The sequence below is a fragment of the Fundulus heteroclitus genome, chromosome 7, assembly GCF_011125445.2.
Source record: "Fundulus heteroclitus isolate FHET01 chromosome 7, MU-UCD_Fhet_4.1, whole genome shotgun sequence".
Classification (NCBI taxonomy): Eukaryota; Metazoa; Chordata; class Actinopteri; order Cyprinodontiformes; family Fundulidae; genus Fundulus; species Fundulus heteroclitus.
In genome coordinates, this window is record NC_046367.1 from 393,399 (window position 1) to 420,119 (window position 26,721).

Below are 26,721 nucleotides of genomic sequence, written 5' to 3' on the forward strand. Positions count from 1 at the left end.
CACATCCAGGGGCTGGCTGCCCATCTGAGTTATCGGTACCTAGACCTGGAAGTATAGGATGTGTGTGGTTAGTGCTAGTGTGTGTACAGTGTCCATTCTTATGTATTATGACATTGAGTGTATAGTTACAAGTGTCTGCATGTGTGGGAACATGTGATAATGGCTGTGTGCTTGTTTTTTTTAGTCAGGTTGGGTTATTGGCTGCCCCCTCTGCTGGTACATTTCCTGAAACATCTCAGGTCTCCCCTAATTGTGGGGCCCATCCCACATAAGGGTCCCTACCTGTGGCAGGTGCCTTGGCCCACTGGTGCATTGATGGTTCTCGGTGTCCAGGGCTTGGTGCTCAGGTGTGTGCTAGCTCATTCCTGGCGGCTGCTTTGCAGGGCTGGAACCCCCTGGCCCTGTCAGGTTCTGTTTGGGGGAAGTGTGCTCTTGGTTCTTGGCTCTCTGGGCCTATGGCTGGATCTGCTCTGCCATAACTGGCTCCATCCGGGGCGTACAGGCTTGTCACTGCAGCCCCAAGGCTTCTGCACGGTGGATGCTGGAATGTTTCCTGGAGCTCTAATCTGCTCTGCCCTAGGATGGAGGCTGTGGATATCCCTGTGTTGGGGCCCAGGTAACCATTAGACAGCAGGGATGGAAAAACCTCTCCATGCCCCTGTGTGGCAGCATGATGGATCAGGCAGAGGGAGGTGTCCGGGGATGGGAAGGGAAGGACTGGGGAGCAAATGCCTCCCCAGGGAGCCAGCTCCCCCGTTGACTCCAGCAGGCACCCCCGTTCTCCAAAACCCACTCACCACCAGCAGCACAACCAACATATGCGGTAGCCAAGGCTAAAGACAAGTGCTGAGGCTCGAGAACCAACCTTAAAAAACTCCCCAACTCCCTCTGGACTACCCTGACCCCCAAACCTCACAGCCCTGCCGGAAAGCCTACACATCCATCATCGTGTGCATCAACTTTGACTGAAAAACAAACACAAATTGCAAGATGTTTTATTGTTTTAAAATGAAAATGATTCAGTACTCAGTAACCAAAGCACAACATATTTATTTTTCACAGTGGTAGAACTGTAAGTATATTTCAGGGAACATCGTCACAGCTCTAACGGGAATAATTATTTCCTTTCACCATGCTGTATCCACCATTTGGCTACAAATGTGTCTTAAAGGAACAGTAAGTAATAATGACTTCTAGTGTTTCAAATTCAGGATAACAGCTTGCCACCGTCAATAACCGTTTCTTCAATGGTCCATTGCTGCTGGGAAACCCCACTGAATTTTTACTTCCACAGGATAGGTATATGTTGATCTACTTCTGGTCCGCTTCACTCACTAGCTTCTATGTTAGCAGTCTGCTGATCTTTTGCCAAGATAAATACCAAATACTGCGCTCTGTTTTGGGAACCCTTGAAACTTTTATATGTTTGGCACCGAAGTACCAAAGTAGTTTCTGACTATATACCTCTAATTTTGAGTGGAGAAAACTTGACTAAGAGATATTTGATGGAGAGGACCAATTGTTTATAGGGAATGTTACTTCCATCCTGGGTGTCAAATGAGAATGATTTTGGTAAATTTTACAGTAAATATCTTAAGTATTGTTCTTTTAAATCAAAGTCAGTTTTATGGTGTTTACATGAACATTTTCCCCGTTCTTCCTCTGTTACCCGTCAGGAAGCTTTATCTTAGACATGAAATGGACAGTCAACCTCATGTAGAAGCTGAATTTGTCTGTCTTCACTTTTCACATTCTGCTCCTTGGCTGTTGTAAAGCTCTTCTCCACTGGGCTTTATTCTGTCATGTTATCGTCCTGTTTTACATCATCAGCCGCCATCTGTTTTTCTTCACACTTGAAAGGTTGGCCACTTGTAAATATCTGAAAATAGTTGTAGTGAGAAAATTACTCAAATACAGCAGTCTCCAGTTACATATAATTTACATCTGTTTAAGCATATACTGAAGTACAAACTTTATCATTACTGAGCATTGTGGTGTTGTATGTAGTCACTGTAGCTGATTCAGACCTCTAACTCTTTATGCTTTACTCTCTACAAAGTTATAGAAAATATATCAAATAGTTTTCAGGTACAAATAATGAAACTGTGGAGTTCATTTCCTGACCCATCATTTCAAAGAAACTTTTTTTTTGTTGGATTCAATTGAAGTTTAGCAACTGCAGACAATCTTTACGTGCTTTTTACTCCAGGTTCTCAGTCTAGCTGGTTAACCTCATCAGAGGGTTAGGGTTCCTGCTGTCTAATTATTTTACTCTATAGAGTCCTGGTGAATTCAGGCTAGTGGTGTTTTCACATAGCAGCATTGGCAGTATTTCAAAAAATAAAGAATAAATAAAGAACATTGTATGATGAGTGCCCAATGACCACTGGAGCTCTACAAAATACCAGCGCTAGTAACTGAGCAATGTGAATAGTTAGTTCTCTCCAAAGCAGATTGGAAAATAAAATATTAATGCTAAGATACAAATAAAAGGCACATTGCCTAACACAACAACCCCTAGTGGGGTCATTCACAGTATTTAACATTTTCTTCATACAGTTGTGCAAAAGGAAGCATCAGCCTTTTTAAATGTAATTCTTCATAAACTTGAAAATAAGAAGAAAAGCAGATCTTAACACCAGGTAAATCCAGCTTTTAAAAGGCCAACAACACATGACACTTTTAAAGTACTTTGGTCACCTTTATTTGCTGTGTAAAGAACCATAAAGATGATTGATTGATTGCTTGATTGCTTGATCAAAATGCAGAATCAACGTGAAAAAGTTAGTCAGTAGTTATGTGTTTTACCCTCACATCTTAAAGAAAACCGGGAACACTTTTACCATATTTATTTATTTAGTTCATTCAGTTTTTTTGCCTTTTGGCTCATCCTACCACAGTGTTTGAATCAGTCTTATTTATTTATTTTGTTTTTATTTGACAGGGACAATGCAAACAAACATAGTGACAAAACATGTCCCCGAAGTGCTGCATATAAAGTTTATAGCTAATTTTAATTTTCATCTCCTGTCCCTGGCCAGGCTTTTATATAAAAACACAATTCACATACTACACTACTTCAATTTAAAAAATAAAAACATGATCAAATTGCAAAAACAAAACTCTTACCTACTTACAATAATTGAAAATTAGTACAGTTTTGGTTTGTCTTTAACCAGTTTTTAAGCCTGGTAGTGAACATTTTCAAATCAGGTACAGTCTGATGTCAGATGGTCATGACTTCCAGAGTTTAGAGTCCTTAAGTCCAAAAGCATCTAAAGACAGTTACAAGGTCGGCTTTCTACCACCTGAAGAACATTTCCAGGATTAAAGGACTAATGTCTCAGAAGGATCTGGAATTTATTTATTTATTTTTTCAAATGCTTTTTCCTACTTGCTGTTTTCTGCTTTATTTCCTGTATTTTAATCATGTAAAGCACTTTGTATTGTCTGTGTACTGAATTTAGTTATATAAATGAATTTGCCTTCCCTTGCCTTGCCTTAACAGAAGAAGGCAGTCTGTCCAAAGCTGGTCCTGCAGTATCGTATTTTACAGTAATGGTTTCAGGAGCTTCTGGTGACTTGGATGCTGCTTTGTCTCTCAAAAAAAATGACTTAGTGGCTCAGGTGCTAAATGCACTTGTGAATCAATTTAAGGAAATTAAGATTGCTAAAAAGAGGGATCATGTTTCTCCTATTTTAGCTTCCCTTCATTGGCTTCCTGTTAAATCAAGAATAGAATTTAAAATTCTTCTTCTAATGTATAAAGCCCTTAATAATCAAGCTCCATCATATATCAGAGCTCTGATTACCCCGTATGTTCCTAACAGAGCACTTCGCTCTCAGACTGCAGGTCTGCTGGTGGTTCCTAGAGTCTCTAAAAGTAGAATGGGAGGCAGATCCTTTAGCTATCAGGCTCCTCTCCTGTGGAACCAACTCCCAGTTTTGGTCCGTGAGGCAGACACCCCGTCTACTTTTAAGACTAATCTTAAAACTTTCCTTTGTGACAAAGCTTCTAGTCAGAGTGGCTCATGTTACCCTGAGCTACCTCTATAGTTATGCTGCTATAGGCTTAGGCTGCTGGAGGACATCAGGGCCTATTTCTCTCATTCTGCTGAGTTCTCCCACTGTTCTCCAATTTGCATTGGTTAGGGTTAGAGAGGGTCAACATCTGTGCTTTTACTTCTATATATATATATATATATATATATATATATATATATATATATATATATATATATATATATATATATAATTGGGGGAGTAACCCTGTATCGTTACTGCCTCTGGAGTACTTTATTCACACAGTTTTCTGCAATATTGTTTTTTTTTTGTTAATGAATTGTGCAATGTGATATTTGTCATGCTTTGTTAAGTTCTTCCTGGTTTTAAGACCTGGCAGCCAGTCAATCACAAATTTTTAAAAAGTTCACAAACTAAGCTCAGAGAACACATTTGCCAGACCACAGACTACATGCATGGCAAGATTCAGGTGCATTATGTCATGCCCATTCTGGAACTTTGTCTCATTATTGCTTTTAAATCCCCCTTACATCACCAGAAACACTTTGTCGCTACTCTCAACATTGATGTCATGTTATGGAAAATAAATGCTGCTACATCACACCGACTTGGCAGATAGGACATGGAGGTGAGGTGCCACAATGGGATGGAAAAAAGCTCATTGCTAAGAAGATGATGAAGATAAATTAACCTGCCTGTAATAAATAATGACCAGATTTTCAAACCATCTTCCTTGTTACTATTCTTTTGGGGGACCTCAACAGGCAGTGGTAAGCTTCAGATTCAAGCTCAGACAGGCAGCCACTGATAGCTTAGATGTGCTTCCTACCTGTGAAAAGCTGGCACTTTTGGAGAAGGAAGTGATGACACTTGCTCGAGAAAGTAGAGATGCACATTCGAGGTAAGGATGTTGATGGTTCATGTGAAGACTGAAGAGGCTGATTGGTGAGAGGGTTTTTTTTTATGAGGGTGGGGGAATATGTCTTGGCTCTTAGGGGAGATGTCAGAAAGATGCTTTAAGCTGAGCATAAATAAAGTGATAAGAAGTTTGAGGTTTTAGTAGACATTTTCCCAGTCATGGAAAATGCAAGCTTTTGATTCATGAGAGTCAACTCTTCTATATTTGAGACTAACCGGTTCTGAACAAGGGAAATGACTGTTGCCTCCTGATGGGGATTGGTCTCTACCTTCCGAAGACAGACAGACTGAAGCTAAGCAGTCATACAGTCACTGCTCTGGGGTCTTGTTTATAAATCTTGCGTACATCACTTTCCACGCAAAGGCAGTTATCTATAATAAAAACTTGACATCAGAATGCGTGGTTGCTCTTGACAACTCTGACCCATGTGTACACTCGTCTCAGAGACAGGAGATATTGGTGACACAGATGGTAAAGTGTTGAATTGCAGCCAAACTGCATCATGATTCCTTTGAGACATTCAATTTCACTCCATAACAGACTATAATCATAGATAAACTTTATCATAAGCATTCAAAACCACAGTGTCATTATGCTTGCACTGGTGACACATAACTATCCATAAAGGCCTTTCAAATTAATATAATAAGGCCCATAATTCATTTTAAATGTTTCTACCATCACATCCCTCTCCCTGATGATCACCAGGGTGACGTGTACCACAGATTAACAAACTGTGACAAGGTGTGAGCAAGTCACTCCAATCACAGTAAACATTTATATTCTGCTGTGACACTCGTGTGGGATACACACCACCAAATGGGAGAATTAGGAGGAAACACGTTTTCCTGTCCCATGATGATGACTGGCTAATATGCTGATTCAGGCTCCCTAGAGAATTGCATTCTGCTGTAACTTGCAGGAGACCTTGGTTACCCCCCAGGTGCTGGGTCCTAACCCACTCTCTAAACCACAGAGCGCAGAGGACATGTGGTTTAATATTGCCCACACCCACCTGCGCTCACCTGTGGAGCGTGCCCTAGGTTTTCTAAAATGCCAGTGGTGGTAGTTGATAAGTCGGGGTGTTGGGAGGGGGGACTTCATCTCTCCTACTCTATACTCTATGGGGGGCGTCTGTCGTGGCCTTCATCCTACTCAGAATGTGAGGAGGTTAAAGACAGCAATGAGGTTCACTTTTTAACAAGTTCTTTTAATATGGACAACATCTGTGCTTTTACCTCTGATTCACGTGTTTAATAAATTTCTGTCTGTCTTTGCTTTTTTTTGGTTATTTTCTATAATTAACCAGGAAATAATGATCAGCTGACTCATCAAATAGACATTAACATTGATGAGGTGCTTTGCATTGACCATTCATGGTTAAATATGGGTATGTAAAGGACAGAACATGAGGAGGAAACTGGAACGTAGATGTTCTGAAGCAGTAGCAGTTAAAAAGAAAAAAATTGCGAATTTTAGAATTCAGGATTTATTTTGGCATACCCAATTTTTGCCATTTGGGCATACACAAATTTTTAGTATCGACCCTACGCAATGTTTTATAAATGAGACCCCAGGTTTGTTGTAGGGAAAAAAGAACTGAGCCATAAATGAAGCTGGATTTGCAGATCTCTACATTCTAACACTCATCGATCGTCATAGGAAACAGATTGTTACTGAAAGAACAAGATCCAGACACAAGTAAGGGAAGAGTGTTCTCCCTAATGTCACCAGACATGATTGAAAGCTCTGTTATCTGGGCATGGGGCGTTCAAAGTGGAGTTGCTGCTACTCCACATCAGAAGGGCTCAGTTCAGGTGGTTTCCTCGTTTGAAAGGGTGTCCAGGCCTTTCAAACCAGTGTCTGCTTCAGTCAGGAAGGAAGGAAGGAAGGAAGGAAGGAAGGAAGGAAGGAAGGAAGGAAGGAAGGAAGATGGATGGATGGATAGAAGCAATTTGCCCTGGTTGTTTTCTTTTCTAGAAAGTGAGATAATGCTGGCACATACATGTTTTCATGGTTCCAAGTTAAAGTTCTGCCAGTGAGGTCAAGTAACATTATTTAGCAGAAAGTTTTGTTCATTGGCAGGAAAGCAAGAAGAAGGCTAAAAGGAAATTCCGTTGGATAAGAGACATGTCAGGATTTGACAAAGGAGAAAACTCATGTGGTTTCAAGTTTTGTCAGAAGGTGCAGGAGGATTGTGAAGTTGGAAGACCAGAAGGTAGATAGATAGGCACACGAAGGGTGGAAGGAGAAGAGGATGATGGAAGGAAGGCTGTTGTTACGAGTACAGAGCATCAATACCTGCAGGAGTGAGAACCAGGGCTTGCAGAATATCAGACAGAGAGACAATCCCTCTCACCACATCTTCACTGTCGACCAAAACTAGTCGATGAACCTAAAGAAGAAATAGGACAGTTTGGTTATATTCTTTGATTCATTTTGTATAATAATTCTGAAAGTTGAAATTAACCAATTTTCAGATGGATTCAAGTAGCACATGGCATCGTAATTTGATTGCCCACCTCAGGATGCTATTGACCTGACCCTAGCCAAATGAATTTCGCTCCGCCTAGCTCCACTCATCCATCTGGAACTGATCCATAGGAATGGTGTTTCAGAAGGCTGGGCCTTATCAAAAATCCTTGCATATGATTGGATAAGCCACTTGTCTGTCATCTTTATCGATGTGCTATTTCAACCACTCACACCGAAGCTAACCCGTGACGCTGTGAGAGCGACGCAGGAAAAAACAAAACTTGCCAAATCCGGTCAGGAGAAGGGCGAAAACATGGTTTCCACCAACAAAAGCCTTCAGAGGCGTTCTCTGATGTTCTTTTAATGAAACAATATTAGGTAGATTGGACAACACAGAAGAAATAGCAGCATCAATGCTAACGCTTGCTTCCTCGATGCGAGCCGCCATTGCTGTCTGAATCAAAACAGTCTCACGGTCACTTCTCCACTACGTCACATCTATGAAACTCCAGCCCTGCGTCCTGATTGGCTGGACAATAAAATGGGTTGGAGAAATCACTCTCTATGGGAGATGTCCCAGATGGATGTGAGTGAAGCTAGGCAGAGCTAAGCAGAGCGATATCAATCTGGCTCGTCAGGTTAGGATGCTATAGCCTCCATCTTACTCTATCCTTGTCACATCAACCCTACCGTGTCTGGTAGCTACATCTACGATGCTTCTCTGTGGTCTTGCTTTTTTCTGGCAGTTCTATATATAACATCCTTTATCTAGAACATCTGCTATCCTTCTTCAGGGCATGTCAAAAACATCACAGCTTCGTTTCTCTTTCTTTTGTCTATAAAGCTCTCAGCCTCAGCTGTCACTCAAATACACTCATTTCTAACTCTGTCCATTACGGTCAATCCCAACGAAAATCTAAGCACCAAAATTACACCACCTCCTGCTCCCCCTCCTGGCTTTCTGTTTGCCTGCTACTCTCAGAAAAGAAGCCAGCTGAGTCAGCATTGTAACTTGTCAATCAATAATGGACTGCGGAAGAAAGTTTTATCGTTTTTATTCCCCAAATGATCTTAATGTTATATCATCTTGCTAGTAAAATCAGTGTAAGCAGCGTCTTTAAGTTGCATTCGGCAACATACCTACAATCCTGCTGCAGTAGCCGTTAAGCATGAATTACCTCAGCCTTTGCTATGCGGTCAATGATGGTCTCCAGTGTTTCATGTGGATAACACTTGAGGACACCTTCCATCCAGCAGGATCTTGATGAAATAGCCTCTTTCATTGTCATGTTTAGATTGTTGTAATTCTTTTGGGCAGCAAGATTCTTAAAAAGAGAAAAAGAAAATGTGTTAAAATCGAAATAATTTTTATGCAAAATAAGTTGGTTTATTCATGACACACAACATGGACTGTAAAAACACAACGATAAAATGCACTTACAATGACATCAAATCTGGAGTACAGTGCCACCACTTTACCTGAAACAGTTATGCAAAAGCATAAGAGGTAATACAGTGCTGTGTAAAAGTATTTGCACCTTTCCGGACTTGTTTTTGTCTTTTTGTCACAATCCAAAAAAGGTTAAAAAATAAAGCAACTGGACTTCTATTCTGAAGCTCAAGACGTTTTGCTTCCCATCCAGAAATGTCTGGAGTAGTGTGGAGTTCTAAGTTTTATAGGCCTGCAGGCGAGGCCTCATTAGAGTTTAGATTCACATGTAAATTCACCTGGAACTGATCGGCCCTCACAATGGAGAGGCTCGTTGTTTGCCTGGCTCCCAGGAGGAATGTTGTGTTCACATGCATGGGGGTGTGAATTAAAGGTGAAACTTAGCAGGAATCAAACCTATCGCTGTGTTGTAAGGTTTTGAAAGTTGAAACCTGAGCCCTCCTCCTCTGTTTAAAATGTTTTTTTCTCGCTTTACTTAACATCCCTTTCAAACCATCTGTCTTCTCTGTCCACAATGTGAACATTTTGGTCCTCAAAGAGTGTCCTTTATCCTTGAGGTGCAGGTGGACGGCCGAGTCTTGATTCCTCCTCAGGAGGTAGCTCTCCTGCATTGAGCCATGCGTCCAGTTGTTTTATTTTTGAACCTTTTTTGGATTGATCAAGACCTGGATGACTGAGAATCTTCACCAACTTTTGTCACACTAAAATGTTTGAGATCATCAAACAAATGCTAATATCCAAGATAACCTGATTAAATAATCGTTTCATTTATTAAGGGAAAAAGCTAGCCAAACCAACCCTGTCCTGGATGAAAAAGTAGCTGACGCCAATGTTAAACCATGAATTAACCATGATTGACAACATTTTTGGACAGTTAAGTTCATTTCCACTGACAATGCATAGGCCTGATATCTGCCAGAACAGTAAACTCAAGAAATCACCTAATTAACACCTGCCTGGCGATATGAATAGGCTAAAGGATTACAAAGCAACACATCATGCTCCTACCTATAGAAAGGGGGGCGGCGGCACTGCAGAGTCAAAAGTGGAAAGCAACATTGTTTTCCAAAACAAGATCATTAGTCACTGAAACAAGGTGGTGGTAATGTGAAGATCTGGTGTTACTCTGCTGCTCATTGACGTAGATGACCTGCAGTAATTAACTGAACCATAGATTCTGCTCCCTAGCAGAAAATCCTGGATGTGCATCAAAAAATGTGCAACCTAAAGCTCACTTGGGTTCTGCAGCAGGATAATAATTCTAAGCATATCAACAAGTCCACCTATGATGGTTCATAACTTTAAATAAAAGTTTCCTAACTTAAATTGAACTGAGGTGCTGTGTGGCATGGCCTGAATCAGGTAATATGCCTGAATTAAGACAATACTACAATACAATTGTCCTCCACAGTGATTGAAAATCCCTATTGCCAGTTATCACAAACAGTTGATAGTTGAACAATTGTTGCCACAAAAGAGGGCAAAACTCGTTAATAGGTGCACGGAGTAATTATGTTTTATACTAAGCCAGGCTGGTTTGGATAGATTCTTTATCCCTTATTACAAGAAAACATAATTTGAAAACTGCCACTGAATTTCCTCAGCCTCTCTTTGTGTGATATTAAAATCTGTTTGAGAATCTAAAATATTTGAATGTGACAAAAAACAGCAAACAGAATAAATATGTGAGGAGACAAATGCTTTTTCACCACACAGTACAAAAGCAGTTCCTGGTTAAAGCATAGCTGCACGTCACAGCAGCCACCCCCGCCATCAGCTGCCCGCTAATACTAGTCCTTGATGCCATGGAATGTGTTACACATTAAACCCCAAATGTTAGCATAATGTTGGCCTACCTTGCTCATTAACTACAGGCAGGGCTGATACTCTTCTCTCCACAAAAATAGCCAGAGCGTCGTAGACAGAAGCAGATTCCTGGACTGTGGCAATCTGTCTAAACGTACCAATTGGCACCTCGTTGATCTGCTTTTGAAGGAACCTGGGTTTAGGAATCATGGATCCCTAGATGAGCAGACACATTGAGCTGGTGAAAGCCTGGGTACTTTTAGTGTTCCACGAAATGGAATTGCAGAAATGAGTCTTTGCTTACAAAGATGTGAAGGAACTTGAGGATGCGCTTGTGAGTCAGAATGTGGAGGACATTTCCAGAAGCTGGGTCAATAACAGGCAGCCGATGGATCTTATTCTTTAACAGCGAGTAGATGGCATCAAACAAACTAGGGAGACAAAAATATTTTTTTTGGCTTTCACAGATAAAGTAAATACAGGATCACTATCAGGTTAAGCTAAGGAAGGGGAGGCTAACAACCCACTCTCCTACAGGAGTCGTATGGGCTCTGATGCAGCCTCATGTCAGATGGAGGGTTGTGGTACGGCATGAGTCTGATAGACTCATGCCGTACCACAACCCTTGTTGATGACTACCAGCCAGGCTGAGGCGGTTCTCTGTGTTTGGAGAACTCAACTTACACCTGGATGCTCCAGCAAATGCCTGTAAACATCTCATGCCTTGTAAAGCCACCACATGTGCCCTTTGGTGTGTGATTTACATGTGCCAACTCCTTGCTATTTGACTCCTCTGTAGAATATATTTCTACTTCTTCAGGATGTTTGACTTGCTGCTTAAGTTTGTAGTCAGTGAGCTTGTTTTCTGATTTTAAGAACAAACCTAGAAAAGTGTGACCAAGCAGTAAAAAGCAGCTTAGGAAAGGAAAGTCAGGCATTCATCCTTTTCATTATGCTTTAGAAAACAAAAACAGAAAAGATGGGTTAATAAAAATTCTGATAAAAAATCCAACATTTTTGAGGTTCAATAAATATTTTTGCAGAGCGTTTTATAGTTGTTGTTTTTTAAATAAACTATAAAAAGAGGCTGCGTGGTGCCTTGCACCAAGAAGGTCCTGGGTTTGAGAACTCATTTCCTCTTCTCTCCCTTCAATGTGTGGGTTCTCTCTGTGTATGCTGGCTGTCACACACAATCCACAAATATGCTAATTCCTTTGGTTGGTTTCTGTCCTGTGAGTCATTGACCACTCCAACAAAAAGTGCTGGAGTTTCCTGCAACACTGCAAAGAAAAGTGGGTATGGACAGTCAATGGATGAACATATACCCAACACCATGTTATCACTGTGCTTGATTGGCCAGCAAACTGGCCTGGCTGGAACGCTTGCAGAGGCAACAATACAGAAGAACTCAAGGTGGCTATAAATGCAACATGGGCTTCCTCAGCAACCATCTTAGTACTGATTACATATACCGTACAGGTCATGGAGAACGCAAACATTTCTCTGATAATATCCTTTTTATATGCATAATGTAGTGTTCTAGATATCTCAAAAACTGATTCTTAGGTTTCATGGGCCTCAATCCATAGTTTTGACAATGACTTGAAACAAATGCTTGAAATATATTGCTCTGTACTGACTGATCAACACGATACTTTATAACTAACATAGTTTTGTACAATTGGAGATGTCTTTTGTTGTCTGACAATGTTTTTATGATTTGAAAAGGTTGATATTTCCATTTTGACCACTAGATGTCATTACTGTTATATCTTGTCTCATTAACGAGGCTTCCTTCCCTGCTCAGTTTATTCTCACTTTACAGATGCACCTCTGTACTTGGAACACACACACACACACACACACACACACACACACACACACACACACACACACACACACACACACACACAAATTAATGTAAAAAGATTGAAATCCTAGATTAAAAATAGAATTTAACTATTTTGAGATAATAAACTTGAGATAATAAACTAAGATTGATAAACTGAAGTGAATTATTGCTTTTCACTTTTGTTTTACATTCAGTTAGGAAAAAAAAGAATTTAAATAGGTGTTTAATGAAAGGGAAGATGAAAAGCAAGTTAAGGAATTAGGCAGGGAATTAAAAGAAAAAGAGTTCTTTTACCTGGACTCGGGTTTGATGCTGATGAGTCTGTTTACTGAATACTGTAGATAGATTTCTGCACAGGAAAAAAAAACTCAGGTCAGAAACACAGAAAGACAAGAGTTTTGTGAGATTATACCTTTTCGTGTGTTTTGTTTTTCTACATTAGGACGTCTGAGCATCAGTAAGAACACTTCATTGATTGTGGGATAGTAGTCGCACAAAGTTTGACTATCAAAATCTGACTGATTCTGACTTTGTAAAGTGCCTTGAGATGACATGTTTCATGAATTGGTGCTATATAAATAAAATTGAATTGAATTGAATTGAAAAGTCCTGCAGTGATCTTTTGGAGCCAAGTTGTTATAAAATCCAAAGATTAATCCTGTCAGGATGGAGAACTGCTGCATTGTTCACCTGTACCATCCCTGCAACCACCGCATGGCACATGCCATCGCCCTCATTCCACTCAGCTGACATCTGAGTAAGCTATACAAATAAGGGACAAGACCGGAGCAGGCTTTGCTCGTTCACAGGTATCAGCTGATCACTGCGATCCTTGTTCCCTGCAGTCAGTTCTTGGTCCTAAATGCCATCAACCCAAACCTACATCCTGGGCAACTAGCTTCTTAAAAACATCCCATTTTTTGGGAGATCCTGCAGTGGAAATCTAAACCCCCCAACACAGCTGTGCTTTTAATATCACTGTGTAGCTGGTATCAAAATGATTCATTCCAAAGACTAGTTTAATAAAAGAATTATAAAACTTCAGACAAAGAATTGCCAGAATTAGTTAAGGTCTATCTGAAGTTACGCTTTAGTCATTGGTTATTATAAAAAAGACTGGAAACCTGTCCATGGTGTACCACGTCTCTCACCCAATGACTGTTGGAGATAGGTACCAGTACCACCCCACCCCCCATACTGCATGGTTCAGTGGGTATAAACATTAGTAAATGGTCTGCACTTGTTTAGCGCTTTATCAAATCCAGAGGACCCCAAAGGACTTCACACTACATTCAGTCGTTCACCCATTCCCCTGCATGTTGACAGCTACATTGTAGCCATAGCTGCCCTGGGGCAAACTGACAGAAGTGAGGCTGCCATGCATCAGCACCACCAGACCCTCTGACCACCGCCAACTGGCAATGCAGGTGAAGTGCCTTGCCCAAGGACACAACGACTGAGACGGTTGGATCAGGGGTTTGGATCAACAACCCGTCAGTTACGGGACAAATTTAGGGGTTCCACTTTTGCCCCTAAATGGATGGATGGATGCCCATTACAAAAAATGGCAGCTGTTCGGTTAGAAGCAATGTCTGACTCTCAAGAAAAATCATTTTATTGTTTTTTTTAATGTTTAGACAATCCATGAATAAAACCAAATATTCAGCAGAGGTTATGTATTAGCAGGGCATGCTGTTCAGACCTCTCCATGTTTCTATCTTGTGTTCTTCCAGTTCGTAGATCTGAACCTGCAGACAGGAAACACATCGTAGGTTTGTGAGATCAGAGAAAGTTCCTATCACTAAGACCAAAGATCAGTCAACGGGAATTTAATTCTGCAGCTCACCAGAGGAGACTTGTAGTAACGATGGAGGATGTTAATGAAGTCCGTAATAGTTAGCATACCTGCAAACACAATCAGAATGTATAGATCAAACTGCTAGGTACTATACATTAACTTACATATGTCAGTGTTTTGTATGTATGATGAAAGTGTAAATGAAATCTTTTGCAGGTTTCAGCACTGATTAGTCATGCTTTCTTTAAAGTGTTTGGTTGAGGATAGATGACGCACATTAGCTGTGCTTACATTTAGCGCTCCTTCTCAATTGTGCACGGCCAGAATGATCCTGCTTTAGAATTCTACCAGTTAAGACTTGAAAGCATGAAGTCTGCCGTAACCACATTAAACTATAGGTTGAACTATAGGTTGTATAATATGATTGAACTTGACTTTGTAAAGTGCCTTGAGATGACATGTTTCATGATTTGGCGCTATATAAATAAAATTGAATTGAATTGAATTGAACGCTAACATCTATCCATACAACTGAAACATAGGACATTGCTGCAAACAATGAGCTTTAATCAGCTGAAGAATCAGCTATCTGACAGCTGTAGCACAATTGTAATCCAGAAATTGAAACAGTGAAATTATTAATAAAAGGACTCCAATAGTCATTCAAATATGTAACTCTAATAGAGGTTTAATGCATTTGTGGCAGAGAAAATAAAGTTCTCCTGACTTCAGATCGTAGTTTGGATTTGCTTCTGTCTTATTTTCTATGTTTTAAATGATGTTGGTGTGTAAAAATAAGTTTTACTGTTGTGGTCATGAACTCAGGTGTGTCCTTAATTGTTGAGGCCCAGAAGCTTAGCATGCATTTTTAAAGCTGTTGCCCATTTTAATTACAAGTGTCATGATGAGGAGCAGAGCATGTTGTCCTGTTTGAAATACAACACTCTTAACTGCTGACCTGCGGTCCTTATGAACATTTGACACCAGAGAGGAATCTGATCTGCATGCAGGTCAATCACCTGCCCAACATCTCCATTAATATAGAAGAACCTATATTCTTTTCACAGCACAGATTGCAGAAACAGAAAGAACAATGACACATTATAGACTTTTTTAATTCTGTTATTTTTAAATACACTTTAATGGGACTTCCTTTTTGTCTCATCAGCTTCACTCCTTTATTATTTAGGTAATCCAATGCTGTAATAATCGATCTTATTTCCTCCTTTATAATAAAATATATATCAAAAAATGCATAACAAATGGTACCTGTGGGACGCCGGGATATTTGATCTCTCAGGCAGCACTGCATCAGCAACTATCAATCATCAATATTTGACAGAAACACATGGACTAAGGCGCTAAGGAAAATCTTTTTTGAGCATTGCTAAACATTTGATTCACCAAGCCCACTGCAAACTAACTGTGGGGAAGAAAACTTTGCATTGATGTTACTGGACTTGAAGCATTACACAATCAAATATATATTGTGGCAATGCAAATCAACCCCGCCGATTTTGGATTTTCTAAAGAATAGAGGATGGCAGGTGGTCCAGACAAAGGACAAACAAGGACATGGGACAACAAATCCAAATTCCCCGCTCTATAATGTTAAGATGTCGTATCAGTCCCCTTAGTAATTAAGCCTGGGTGTGCCAATTGAAATTGAACAGAAAGAAATGGGGCTTTTGACTTTAATCAGGTTTTAACAAGTGGGTGATTCTATTTTCACATAGCCCCAGTATAACTTGGATCACTTTTTTTTCTTAGTAAATAAAATAATTATTTGAAAAGTACATTTTGGCTATCTTTTTTCAGATTTCAAAATATGCTTAATGATGTAAAAAATTTAAGTTTGACAAAAGCAAAGTTAATCAAAAGCTACCCTTTGGAAAGAAGGGCTCCTTTTAATTTACTTTGCTGTGGAAAATTGTCATTTGGAAAAGAAAGTAAACTTACAACCAGAATCAGACATATACAATGTTTTACATTGTATATGTTACAATTTTTTACATGTTAACTAATTTACAAATTGGAGGAAAATGTTGAGGCCATCTTACCGAAAAAGGCTAACAAACTACACCTCCCAGCATTCATTTAATTTGTGATGTCACAGAGTGAGGCTAAATAAGAAGTTTGAGCACACAGCTACGGCCTCTCCAGCACTGAACAGGCACATTAGAGTGATTGCTAACGCTTTGCTAACGCTTTCTATCTTTTTCAATGGTGGGCTCAGTCACGCTAATTCAAAAACAGATAATTGCAGTGCTAACCTTTCGTCCATCGCATTATCATTCACGCTAAGTACCGGTTGACGACCACTTTATTGGTTTCAGTACCTGTAAAACGTGATGCAATTCAAGATATTCATCTATTTACATTTTCTTCTTGTTCTAATAATATTGTCGGCTACCATTGCTGAAAAACAGAGACGATGGTATCTGTATTTATTTCTTTTTTAAATAGTGTGCCTCTGTGGGACCCTAACCTGTAAACTAGTAGTGTAACCAAGCTTTCTGGTTTTGTTACCCATACAGCATGAGGTGGAAGGAGACTATATTCGGAGCTAGGCTTTTGGGCCACCATGTGGCTTGTGGCTGAGCAGGACTTTTATTTTTCCAACACTTCTGTACAAAACACCGGCTGGCTTACTGCTCACCCTAAGGCAATCCCTGAGGGACTTTTTACTATCATATTATGAATAGGAAACGTGTTTTTACACAGCAATGATGAAACTAATTTGTATTTATGCTTTTCAGTTCAAAAATAGTTTACATTAAATACAACCATAATGATGTTATTGATGTTACAAAAATAAGTATAACTCAAAAAGCACATTAGTTAAAGAGGCTGTTGAAAGAGGGTAAAAGGGACCTCTGGGAATCCCTCAGCACTGCGTTACGGGCTTCCAGCAGTGTTACCATGTCTGCATAAGTAATGTTGGGCATGTTTATTTATGCTGTTTAGAGCGTAGAGACAATACAGTCGGTTGCATGTTTCGATCGCAAAACTGGCTACACTGGTTGCCCACATTTCCAAAGTTTTTTTCTAAAATTCAGCTGCCTGGGCACAGAGGGATAGAAAATATTGTCAAATGCTTCCACTGTCATGTAAAAGTTAAAGTTTGAAAGTCATTTATCCTTAATCAAAAAAGCTATCCCCTCAAACTTGTAGCACAGTTGACATTCGTCATGTGCTGTGTGAGTGTACAGCATCTTTTGTCTGAAGATGTGGGACACAGACTGGGTGACAGAAGTTGGCTATTGGTTAGCGGCTAGCAGCTGGTGTTAGCTTTCTCAAATTTCCTTATTCATCATCGGTTTAATGGAAGAAAAGCTAATATTTCCGTTTGCAGAATATGAGTTTGTAAAGCTTACTTTTTGGTTAGCTGCACCTACCTCTGCAGTGGATGCATGCATGTGTGTAAACAGAGCCATCAAACCATCCTAAGAAGTGGACTCAACGTAAGGAAAGTTTGTTCCCTTTTTCATGTTGGCAAGGTTAGATGAAAGAGGCAGGATTATTATTGTGTTAATTTTGTGTGTTTTGGTTTGCTGCATTGAGTCCCTGAGCTGAATACTTCCCAAGATGAAAGCCTCATGCTGGTGATCCGACAGTTTTAAGCCTAAATCAGTTGATGTTTATCTGCCATAACATAGTCGATCAGTAGGATTTTATTGTTTAGTCATTTTTACCTACTATAGCAGTCTTTACGTTTTGGGTACTGCTTTATTAAGTTGTGGTGTCTATTACAAACATACACACACAGTTGGTTCACCCTGTTTTTCCATTTTGGTCCCTTTTCCAAACCACAATTCTACACGGCTCCTGTGGTGTTAATGACTGGCTAGCTAGCCAGCCTCTGCTATCGCCCAAGCCATCTTTGCAGTTACTTAGCTCACTGGTTAGCTGCTGTTAGCTTACCCTGGCTAGCATGTCACTCAGCCTAGACAGACAAACACACCAATACAGATCTCTGAGTGTCCTTGTGGGTTGGAGCCAAGGTGTTGCTGTTTGATTGTTAATTACAATTCTTAATAAATATTTGTAACTATCCAATCCTAACTGCACAACACAGTGATTCCTGCTTTCATTGTTTTGAAGCTCCTGTCTGAACACTTTTGCAGGGCTGGGTCAGAAACTAATCTCAGATCTAAGAGAGCTGCAGGACCAGACAATGGGGTCACTCTGTTAAATGAAGTACGGACCGGCAGGGTGGAGTTTTTCTGAAAATATTCAAACAGTCCCTGCAGCTGCCCATGTTCTTACCTGTCTCAAATCCTCCACCATCGTCCCTGTACCCAAAAAAAGTCATGCCACAATGACTACAGCCTATTGCTCTGACAGTCATCAAGTGGTTCAAGTTGATCCTCTTCAGAACGGGTCAACTGATATGGTAATCTAAATTCAATTAAATTTTATTTATATAGTGTTAATTCACAACACGTCATCTTAAGGCACTTTACGAAGTCAAATTCAACCAAATCTTCCAGACAGATTGGTCACTGGGACAGTACCCCTCACTGTGTCCCTGATCAGAGAGTTTCTCACCAACAGGCCCCAATTAGTGAGAATAGATAACCACATATCATTATGCCTGGTCCTGAACAAGGGGATGCCCTGTGTGCTCAATCCACTCGTCTTCACTTTATTCATTCACATGTGCTGTGTTATCCATTCCACAAATCTGCTTGTAAAGTTCATGAAAAACACCACCATGGTGGGCCTCATCACAGACAATAACGAGACTACTACAGAGTACATCCACCACCTCACCCAGTGGTGTTCAGACAATAACCTTGTCCTAGACACCAGCAAAACCAAGGAGGTTGTCGTGGATTTCAGGAGGACAGCTGGTCTGTCCTCCATTGTGCTTGTGAGATTTTACAGCGTCACAATAAACAGCATCATGTGTCCAAGTACAATTCAGATTCAGACAAATTTTAATGATCCCAGGGGGAAATTACTTTTGTTACATGCTCCAGAATACACACATTGTTATATATATATTTACAACATTCCACACAAGGTATTACCATATCACAATAGTCATATCACTTCACTTGGGAATCCCAGTGAAGTGATGGTGACATGTGCAAGAACAGTGCAGAGAATGCATAATGACAGGCGGGGGGCTGTTAGGATAACTGAGGGAGGTGTTGTAGAGATTGATGGCCACAGGCAGGAATGATTTCCTGTGGCGCTCATTGGTGCATCTGGGTAAGAGGAGCCTTCTGCTAAAAGAGCTCATCTGCTGGGTCAGTGTGTCATGGAGAGGGTGTGAGACATTGTCTAAGATGGACTGTAGCCTGGACAGCATCCTCCTCTCTGCCACTGCCGTCAGAGTGTCCAGCTTCTCCCCCACAACATCCCCCACCCTCCTGAACACTTTGTTTAGTCTGTTGTTGTCGGCAGCCCACAGCCCACTCCCCCAGCATGTGACAGCGAAGAAAAGCGTGCCGGCAACAACAGACTCATAAAACATCCTCAACAGCGTCCCACAAATGTTAAAGGACCTCAGCCTCCTCAGGAAGAAGAGTCGGCTTTGACCCTTTTTGTAGACCGCCTCGGTGTTTCTAGTCCAGTCCAGCTTATTGTTAAAGTACACTCCCAGGTACTTATACTCCTCCACAGTGTCAACAGGGACCCCCTGGATGGAAACAGGGGTCACAGGTGTTTTAGTCTTCCTCAGATCCACTATTAGCTCCTTAGTCTTTGTCACGTTGAGCTGCAGATGGTTCAGTTCACTCCAAGTGACAAAGTTGCCTACCACAGTCCTATATTCACTCTCATCACCCTTTTCAATGCAGCCAACTACTGCTGAGTCATCAGAAAACGTCTGAAGGTGGCAGGACTCAGTGCAATAGTTGAAGTCTGAGGTGAAGAGGGTGAAGAGGACAGTCCCCTGAGGGGCCCCAGTGTTGCTGACCACCCTGTCAGACACACAGTTCTGTAGGCGTACATACTGTGGTCTGCCCATCAGGTAAGCAACAATCCAGGACACCATGGGTGCCTCCACCTGCATCGCCGTCATCTTCTTACCCAGTCGACCCGGGCACATGGGTTGAAGGCACTGGAGAAATCAAAGAACATGATTCTCACAGTGCCTGCCGGCTTGTCCAGATGAGTGTAGACTCTGTTCAGCAGGAAGATGATGCTGTCCTCAACTCCCAGGTGGGGCTGGTAGGCGAACTGTAGTGGATCAGTGAAGGGCCTGACCATGGGCCTTAGCTTCTCCAGGACTAGCCTCTCAAAGGTCTTCATGATGTGGAATGTCAGTGCTACTGGTCTGTAGTCCTGAGGGCTGCGAGATTGCGGCGTCTTTGGCACAGGAACAATGCAGGATGACTTCCACAGCACGGGGACTTTCTGGAGGTGCAGGCTCAGGCTGAAGGCAAAGCTAAGTACACCACACAGCTGGTCGGCACAAGCTTTGAGCACCCTGGGGAAAACACCATCAGGGCCTGCAGCTTTTCCGGAATGCAGTCTGGTAAGCCGTCTTCTCACCATGTCAGGTGTAAAGGATATTGTAGTGGCAGCAGCAAGGGGAGGGGTGAGGACCTCAAATCGTGGGGGACGTGAGCAGGGGGGAGGAGTGAAGTCGGTGGATGTGGATTGGTGTGGTGAGGAGCGGACAGGGGGTCTGTCAGGAGGAGGAGGAGGAGGAGTGGGGGGTGTATCTGGCCTTGTAGGCAAAACAGCAGCGGGGTGACGTGGGGGGTGGGCAGCAGTATCAAACCTATTAAAAAATAAGCTCAGTTTATTGGTACGGTCCACGCGACCTTCCAACCCTATGCCAGTGGACTTCTGGAACCCTGTAATGGCCCTCATCTCACTCCACACATCTTTCACGTTGTTGGTCTGCAGTTTCTTCTCCAGCTTCCTCCTGTATTTATCCTTAGCCTCCCTGATTTTACGCTTGAGTACTCCTTGAACCCTCCTCATCTCTTCACGATTGCCATCTCTGAATGCCCTCTTCTTCTCATTCAAAATGGCCTTTATTTCTTTGGTGATCCATGGTTTATTGTTGGCATAGCAGGTAACAGTCCGAGCTGGGACATTGCAGTCCACAGAGAAGTTGGTGTAGTCAGTCATGCACTCTGTGAGACCATCGATGTCCTCCCCATGGGGCTCACAGAGGGCAGGCCAGTCAGTCACTTCAAAGCAGGCCTGCAGTGCCTCATAAGCCTCCTTCGACCACCTCCTCACAGTCCTTGTGGTCGTAGCCTTCCTCTTCACTAGTGGCACATAACACGGTTTGAGGTGAACCAGGTTGTGATCTGACCTGCCCAGAGGGGGGAGAGAAGTGGAGATGTATGCATCTTTAATGTTGGCATACATCAGGTCCAGTGTCCTCTCTCCTCTGGTAGGGCAGCTCACATACTGTTTGAAGGTCAGCAGAACTTTCTTCAAGGTAACATGGTTAAAGTCTCCCGACATGATGATGAATGCATTAGGATGTTGGGTCTGTAGTTTGGAAATAGAGGAGTGTATGATGTTGCAGGCAGATGTTGGATTTGCAGACGGGGGTACGTGGACTACAGCGATAACATGAGGGATCTCTCTAGGTTAAAATGTAAGGACGCAGTCCAACGGCCAGCATTTCAACATCCGGACTGCAGAGTCGTTCTTTAATGGTAATGTGCCTGGGGGAAAAAACCATCTGGTGTTCACTAGGATGGCGAGCCCTCCTCCCCTTCGCTTACCGCTCATGGTGTCCCAGTCAGCACGGACGGTGTGAAATCCTTCCACGGAGACAATCTGGTCCGTAATGTCCTCGTGCAGCCAGGTCTCGGTAAAACACATCAGGCTGCACTTGCGGTAATCCGGTTGACTCCGCATTAGCGCCTTTAACTCCTCCATCCTATTGTTTAAAGAGCGAACGTTTCCCATAATAACGGATGGGAGACACTGCTTATATCTTCTCCTTTAAATAAGCCCGTCACATCTCGATCCTCTACCCCCCCCCACCCCCCCACCCCCCGGACTGTGGGATAGCATCTCCCTTATCTGGATTCCAAGCACACTGCATACGTTCAGAACAGAGCCAGGACCACCGTGGCTGACCCATCCTACCCTACCCGAAGCCCATTTGTACCGCTGCCTTCAGAAAAGTGGTATGCATAGTGACCAGTACAATTCTGATTCTGATCTTCCCATTCTAACCTGAACTTCTGATCTAAGTGATAGCAGACATGCTGCATTTAAATGTTGATGGTTACTGGGAATAGGTTCTGTGGGTCATAGCCTCAGGGTAGATCTAGTTAAAAAGCTGCTAACCTTGCTGAAATAATCTAAACCATTAGTTATTTTATTTTCCACTGAAACTAAACCAGTTTACAAAGAATCTGGACAAACATTGAGATGTTCCTGTGCCCACCTACAAAACACTGCAGCTTGCTGTCCCACAGTGGTGCGGCCCTCACACCGTTTGCCACCAGAGCAAAGAAAGCCTTCTTTACCTGAGTGAGACAAAAACTTGATTAATAAAATCCAAACATATGCAGCAAGCTGATCCTTTACTGCAAAAATTTGCACCTGCAGCGTTGTGTCAAAGATGACCAGTTTGGAGCTTCTGGGCATGGCATCGTAGCAACTGTGACTCTTCATGAAGTTCATGTAAATGTAGGTGTCAGGGTCTGTTCCTGCAGGAGGCGTCATGGGGTATGTAGCATATGTGCAGACACCTACCAAAAAACAATGCAAAGAGAGCTAGAGACAACAGTGAGAGATTGTGTGAGGGTAATACATTATTCGAGGGATTTTAAACATACCCATTGGCCATTGTTGGAGGAAAAACAATGAGGGTAACAGTGTTGACACAAGCAGAAATATACAGAAGAAAGTGAGTGAGTTTGGCCCAGAGTTAGGCTACATTTGGTCTAACAGTAAATGTATTTTAAAGCAGCACCATGTAACTTTTAGCCACTAGGGGTGCTAGAGCTGTAACTTCCATGTTTAGTGTTCCTGCAGGCCACCAGCAACACTGCACTGTTGCAAAATTAAATCTCCCTCAGTGTTTTGGAATGGGATAGTAGACTGCTTTGGACCAGCTGATTAAAAAGTTATCGAGTTACAGACAAGGCCACATTCACCCTCTAGATCTAAAATCCTGCATCATAGATGTGTCATATCTGTTTTGTTGTTACCGTAACCTATAATGGGCCATGTGACCTAGTGCACTGCTCTAGGTCACATGGCCCAGTGACTCAGTGACTGATCTGACCGCCTCAAGTTACTTAGGCAAGTTTTTGAGAAGGGCAGTGTAGCGGCTAAAATCCTCTATTTTAGGCGTTGGTTTTATGTGCGCTCAATTAAGATTCACAAGGCCGATCTTCAGTTTGACTTATGATAAAGTAATTTATTATCAGAACAATGTCAATTGTTTTACTCTTTCCATTTAGATCCACAAACATTTGACTTCAATCCAAACCAAGCACAGTAGAAAACTGATGCCTCATCCCATTAACAACACCTGAACACAATCATGGTTGACCTTAAATAACCCCATCAGACACTCAGAACTCAAAATGAAATACGCCCCCTGGTGGTGATAAACACAAGAAAGGAAAAATGGCTCCTACAGGCAGCCTGCATCGATATGCGGCAAGTGCTTTATATTGACCTGAAAAGTAATTTTATAAATCTCAAATTAAGATACTTGAGTCAAAACTCGCACTGTGCTACTTTAACAGAAAATATTTTTTGTATATAAATTTAAATTTTCTCATCTGCCTCAGAGAAAAACCATTAGTGCTGAGTTTTCTGTGTCATAAGCAGCCTGGCCACAGAAGTGCTGCCACTGTATGAAAGTGTAGCAGTTCCAAATTGAAATTAGGCCACCTTTTCTGTCATGGAAACTTTATCTCTTGTGATATTGACAAAGTGTCTTGTACTCAGTGCACTATGGCTTGAACGTTGATGACACTTAATGTGACACAATTAAGATCATCTTGTAATCTTGTTGTTTTTCTTTGCTTTTGTTTTTTGGATATGTTACAATATTTTAATACATAAAGTTGATTTGCATTGAATGGCTAATATTCTCAATCTTAGATGAATTATGCCTTTTCAGGGATACATGACTGAAAGCATTATCTTGAAAGTTGGACAGCTGAACTTGCATTATCGAGTATGCACTCTTCACGGTTCTTCAGTCAGGAGAGATCACGCTAATTTAAAGGATTCGTCAACAGCTAGTGTTTTTATTGTGTCTTTGAAAAGGATTAAATACCTTTGCTCCTCATGGCGAGGACTTCCTCTTCTTCATACTCATCCATCTCAAACAAGGGGACCTTGGAGAGGGAACATACAGAAGTTATGCAGGCTTCCAGGAGGTTCCCTTGGTAAAATATATTGCACTCTAGAGTTAAAACTACAGGATTCATCTTGCCCCCCTCGATTTGAACACGGAAATTACTGCTTCTCATTTCACCAAGTAAAACTCTCAAATTGGACGTCATTCAAAAGGTAAGAGCTCCCTAAAAAAATTAACATGGCTCCCACTTTCCTAGAAATATGTGATAGCTGCTGCATTAAACTGCTTTTCTTGTTATGTCTCAGGCATCAACATTTCTTCATAATTTTCAGAATTTAAAAAAAGAAAGTGCTCAACTTGGATAAGATGTTTTTATCTCAAAGTTTATGAGCAACTGCAATGCTGCATTATTGGAAGAGCATTACGTTGTCTTTTACACAGACTGGTAAATAAGCTTAAACCTATCCAGGCCCCATGAGTTTGAAACATCTTGAATGTAATCCAGCAGAACCAACTGCCTTGGGAGTTACTTAAAACTACTGACATAAAATGGCATGCCATGCAAGGAGTGCATTGTGATAACCCCAGGGGGACCTGCAGAAATCCACAGCTTAGAGTTGGACAATGCTGCACAACTATTGTTGTTCCCTTCACAAATCTAGTCTTAACTGAAGAGCATTAAAGAGAAAACCTTTGGAGGAAGAAAACCATGGGAAATCTCGTTTGCAGTGTACTACAAGCCATGTAGGGTAAACAGCAAGCATGGAAGAAGGAACTCTGGCAAAAAATTTAACTTTTTGGCCAACATGCAAAACTCTGTGTGGTGGAAAACTAACACTGCCAGTCATTCTGATTACACCACCCATGGTGTATTCATCCATGGTGAAAAGCAGCAAAGGCAGCAGCATGTCGTGAGGATGCAGTGAAAGAGGAAAGTGAAGCTGGTCAGTGTAGATGATAAAGGGAGCTAGATTCACGGTAGTCCTGGAACAAAACCTGCAAAACACATGAGACTGGGGCAGAGGTTTACTTTCTGGAAATCTATTAACTTCCATTTAACAACTATGTATGACTTTGTGTTTGTGTATCACATAACATCCCAATAAAGGTATGTGGTTGTAACATGACAACATTTTAAAAAGCTCCAAAGGAAAGCATACTTTTGTTCAATACAATGTATCCTGAGTAATTATCAGCCATATAGCCCTAAACCATGCACCAACATGAAATATCATTTCATGTCTGCTAGTACTGACCACATCAGGATTAATTAGTTCCTACAGTGGAGCCTAAGTGTGAAGTGTATTCATCTTCACATGTTGTGCTTGAATTGACAAGCTATACTGAGCATGCAAATAGGAGGTAAAGAAGGGCTTGAACTGTAAGAGTAGCCTGCATGTTTTCCCTTTGCAGCTTCTCAGTTACAGAGCTGTGTCCAAACACAGATACCAACATTCACAGCATGGGTGGGGGTTCAGCAAGGAGACTTACCTCTGCAAAGGGCTCCATGGCCAAGAAGACTGGGAGATCTACCTCTGTGGAACCAACGTGACTGCCCAAGTCGTGGGCATCAAAGAGCACCACAGTCAGTGCAGAGAGGCAAGCGAGATCCGGCCACCATCTCAAATAAGGCGGTGATGAAGACAAAAGAGTACAGGCATAGTGAACAGAGCCAGGAGAAGGAACAGGAAGTGCAGAACAAAGAGTTTGGTGGGGGAATACTGTCCTTTGGACAGCTGGGTCCTAGCACCTTGGAGAGACTGAGATCTAAATCTGGACTGAGGGGTGGGAGGCCTGTGGCATTTACAGAGGGAGAGAGACGGAGGGGGAGTGGGTGGGGGAAAGCAGGGCGCTGACAGGGACCCTACATGCTCATGTAATAGCAAATATGAGCTGGGGTATCTTTATCTGGTAGTGGAAATAGCTTGCCGAGTTAAACCGGTCAAATACATCTGAATGAATATCTTTGGATTGAGGATGTGGCTCTAAACATAAAATAATATGAGCAATGTATGAGGAATGGCGGTGGCATAGAGATTAGATACATAGGTTTTATCCGAATAATTCCTCTGAGGTCCATTAAGAACAGAAACCAGGACTTTTGAACCCAACAGCTTTGAATTGTAGGATACGTAAATTG

At 41.7% G+C, this 26,721-nt stretch overlaps 1 protein-coding gene across 2 annotated transcripts; it reads right to left on the reverse strand.

The window, feature by feature from the left end:
* Positions 1-979: 979 nt before the first annotated feature.
* Positions 980-26,373, reverse strand: prkag3b (protein kinase, AMP-activated, gamma 3b non-catalytic subunit). 2 transcript variants are annotated; one of them, XR_004931315.1, is made up of 13 exons: positions 26,073-26,373; positions 24,558-24,618; positions 22,862-23,010; positions 22,704-22,785; positions 14,372-14,430; positions 14,228-14,273; positions 12,820-12,874; positions 10,978-11,104; positions 10,724-10,889; positions 8,859-8,896; positions 8,596-8,742; positions 4,853-7,337; positions 980-1,879 (listed from the first exon to the last, which is right to left on the reverse strand). XR_004931315.1 is itself a non-coding variant. In XM_012878422.3 (13 exons), the coding sequence occupies exons 1-13, from the start codon at positions 26,088-26,090 to the stop codon at positions 1,848-1,850; spliced, it is 1,074 nt and encodes a 357-aa protein (XP_012733876.1). In that variant the 5' UTR covers positions 26,091-26,372; the 3' UTR covers positions 980-1,847. The 2 variants fall into 2 exon arrangements, 1 of the variants encoding a protein (XP_012733876.1); XM_012878422.3 differs by having other exon boundaries at positions 7,244-7,337; positions 26,073-26,372.
* Between the last annotated feature and the right edge of the window lie 348 nt (positions 26,374-26,721).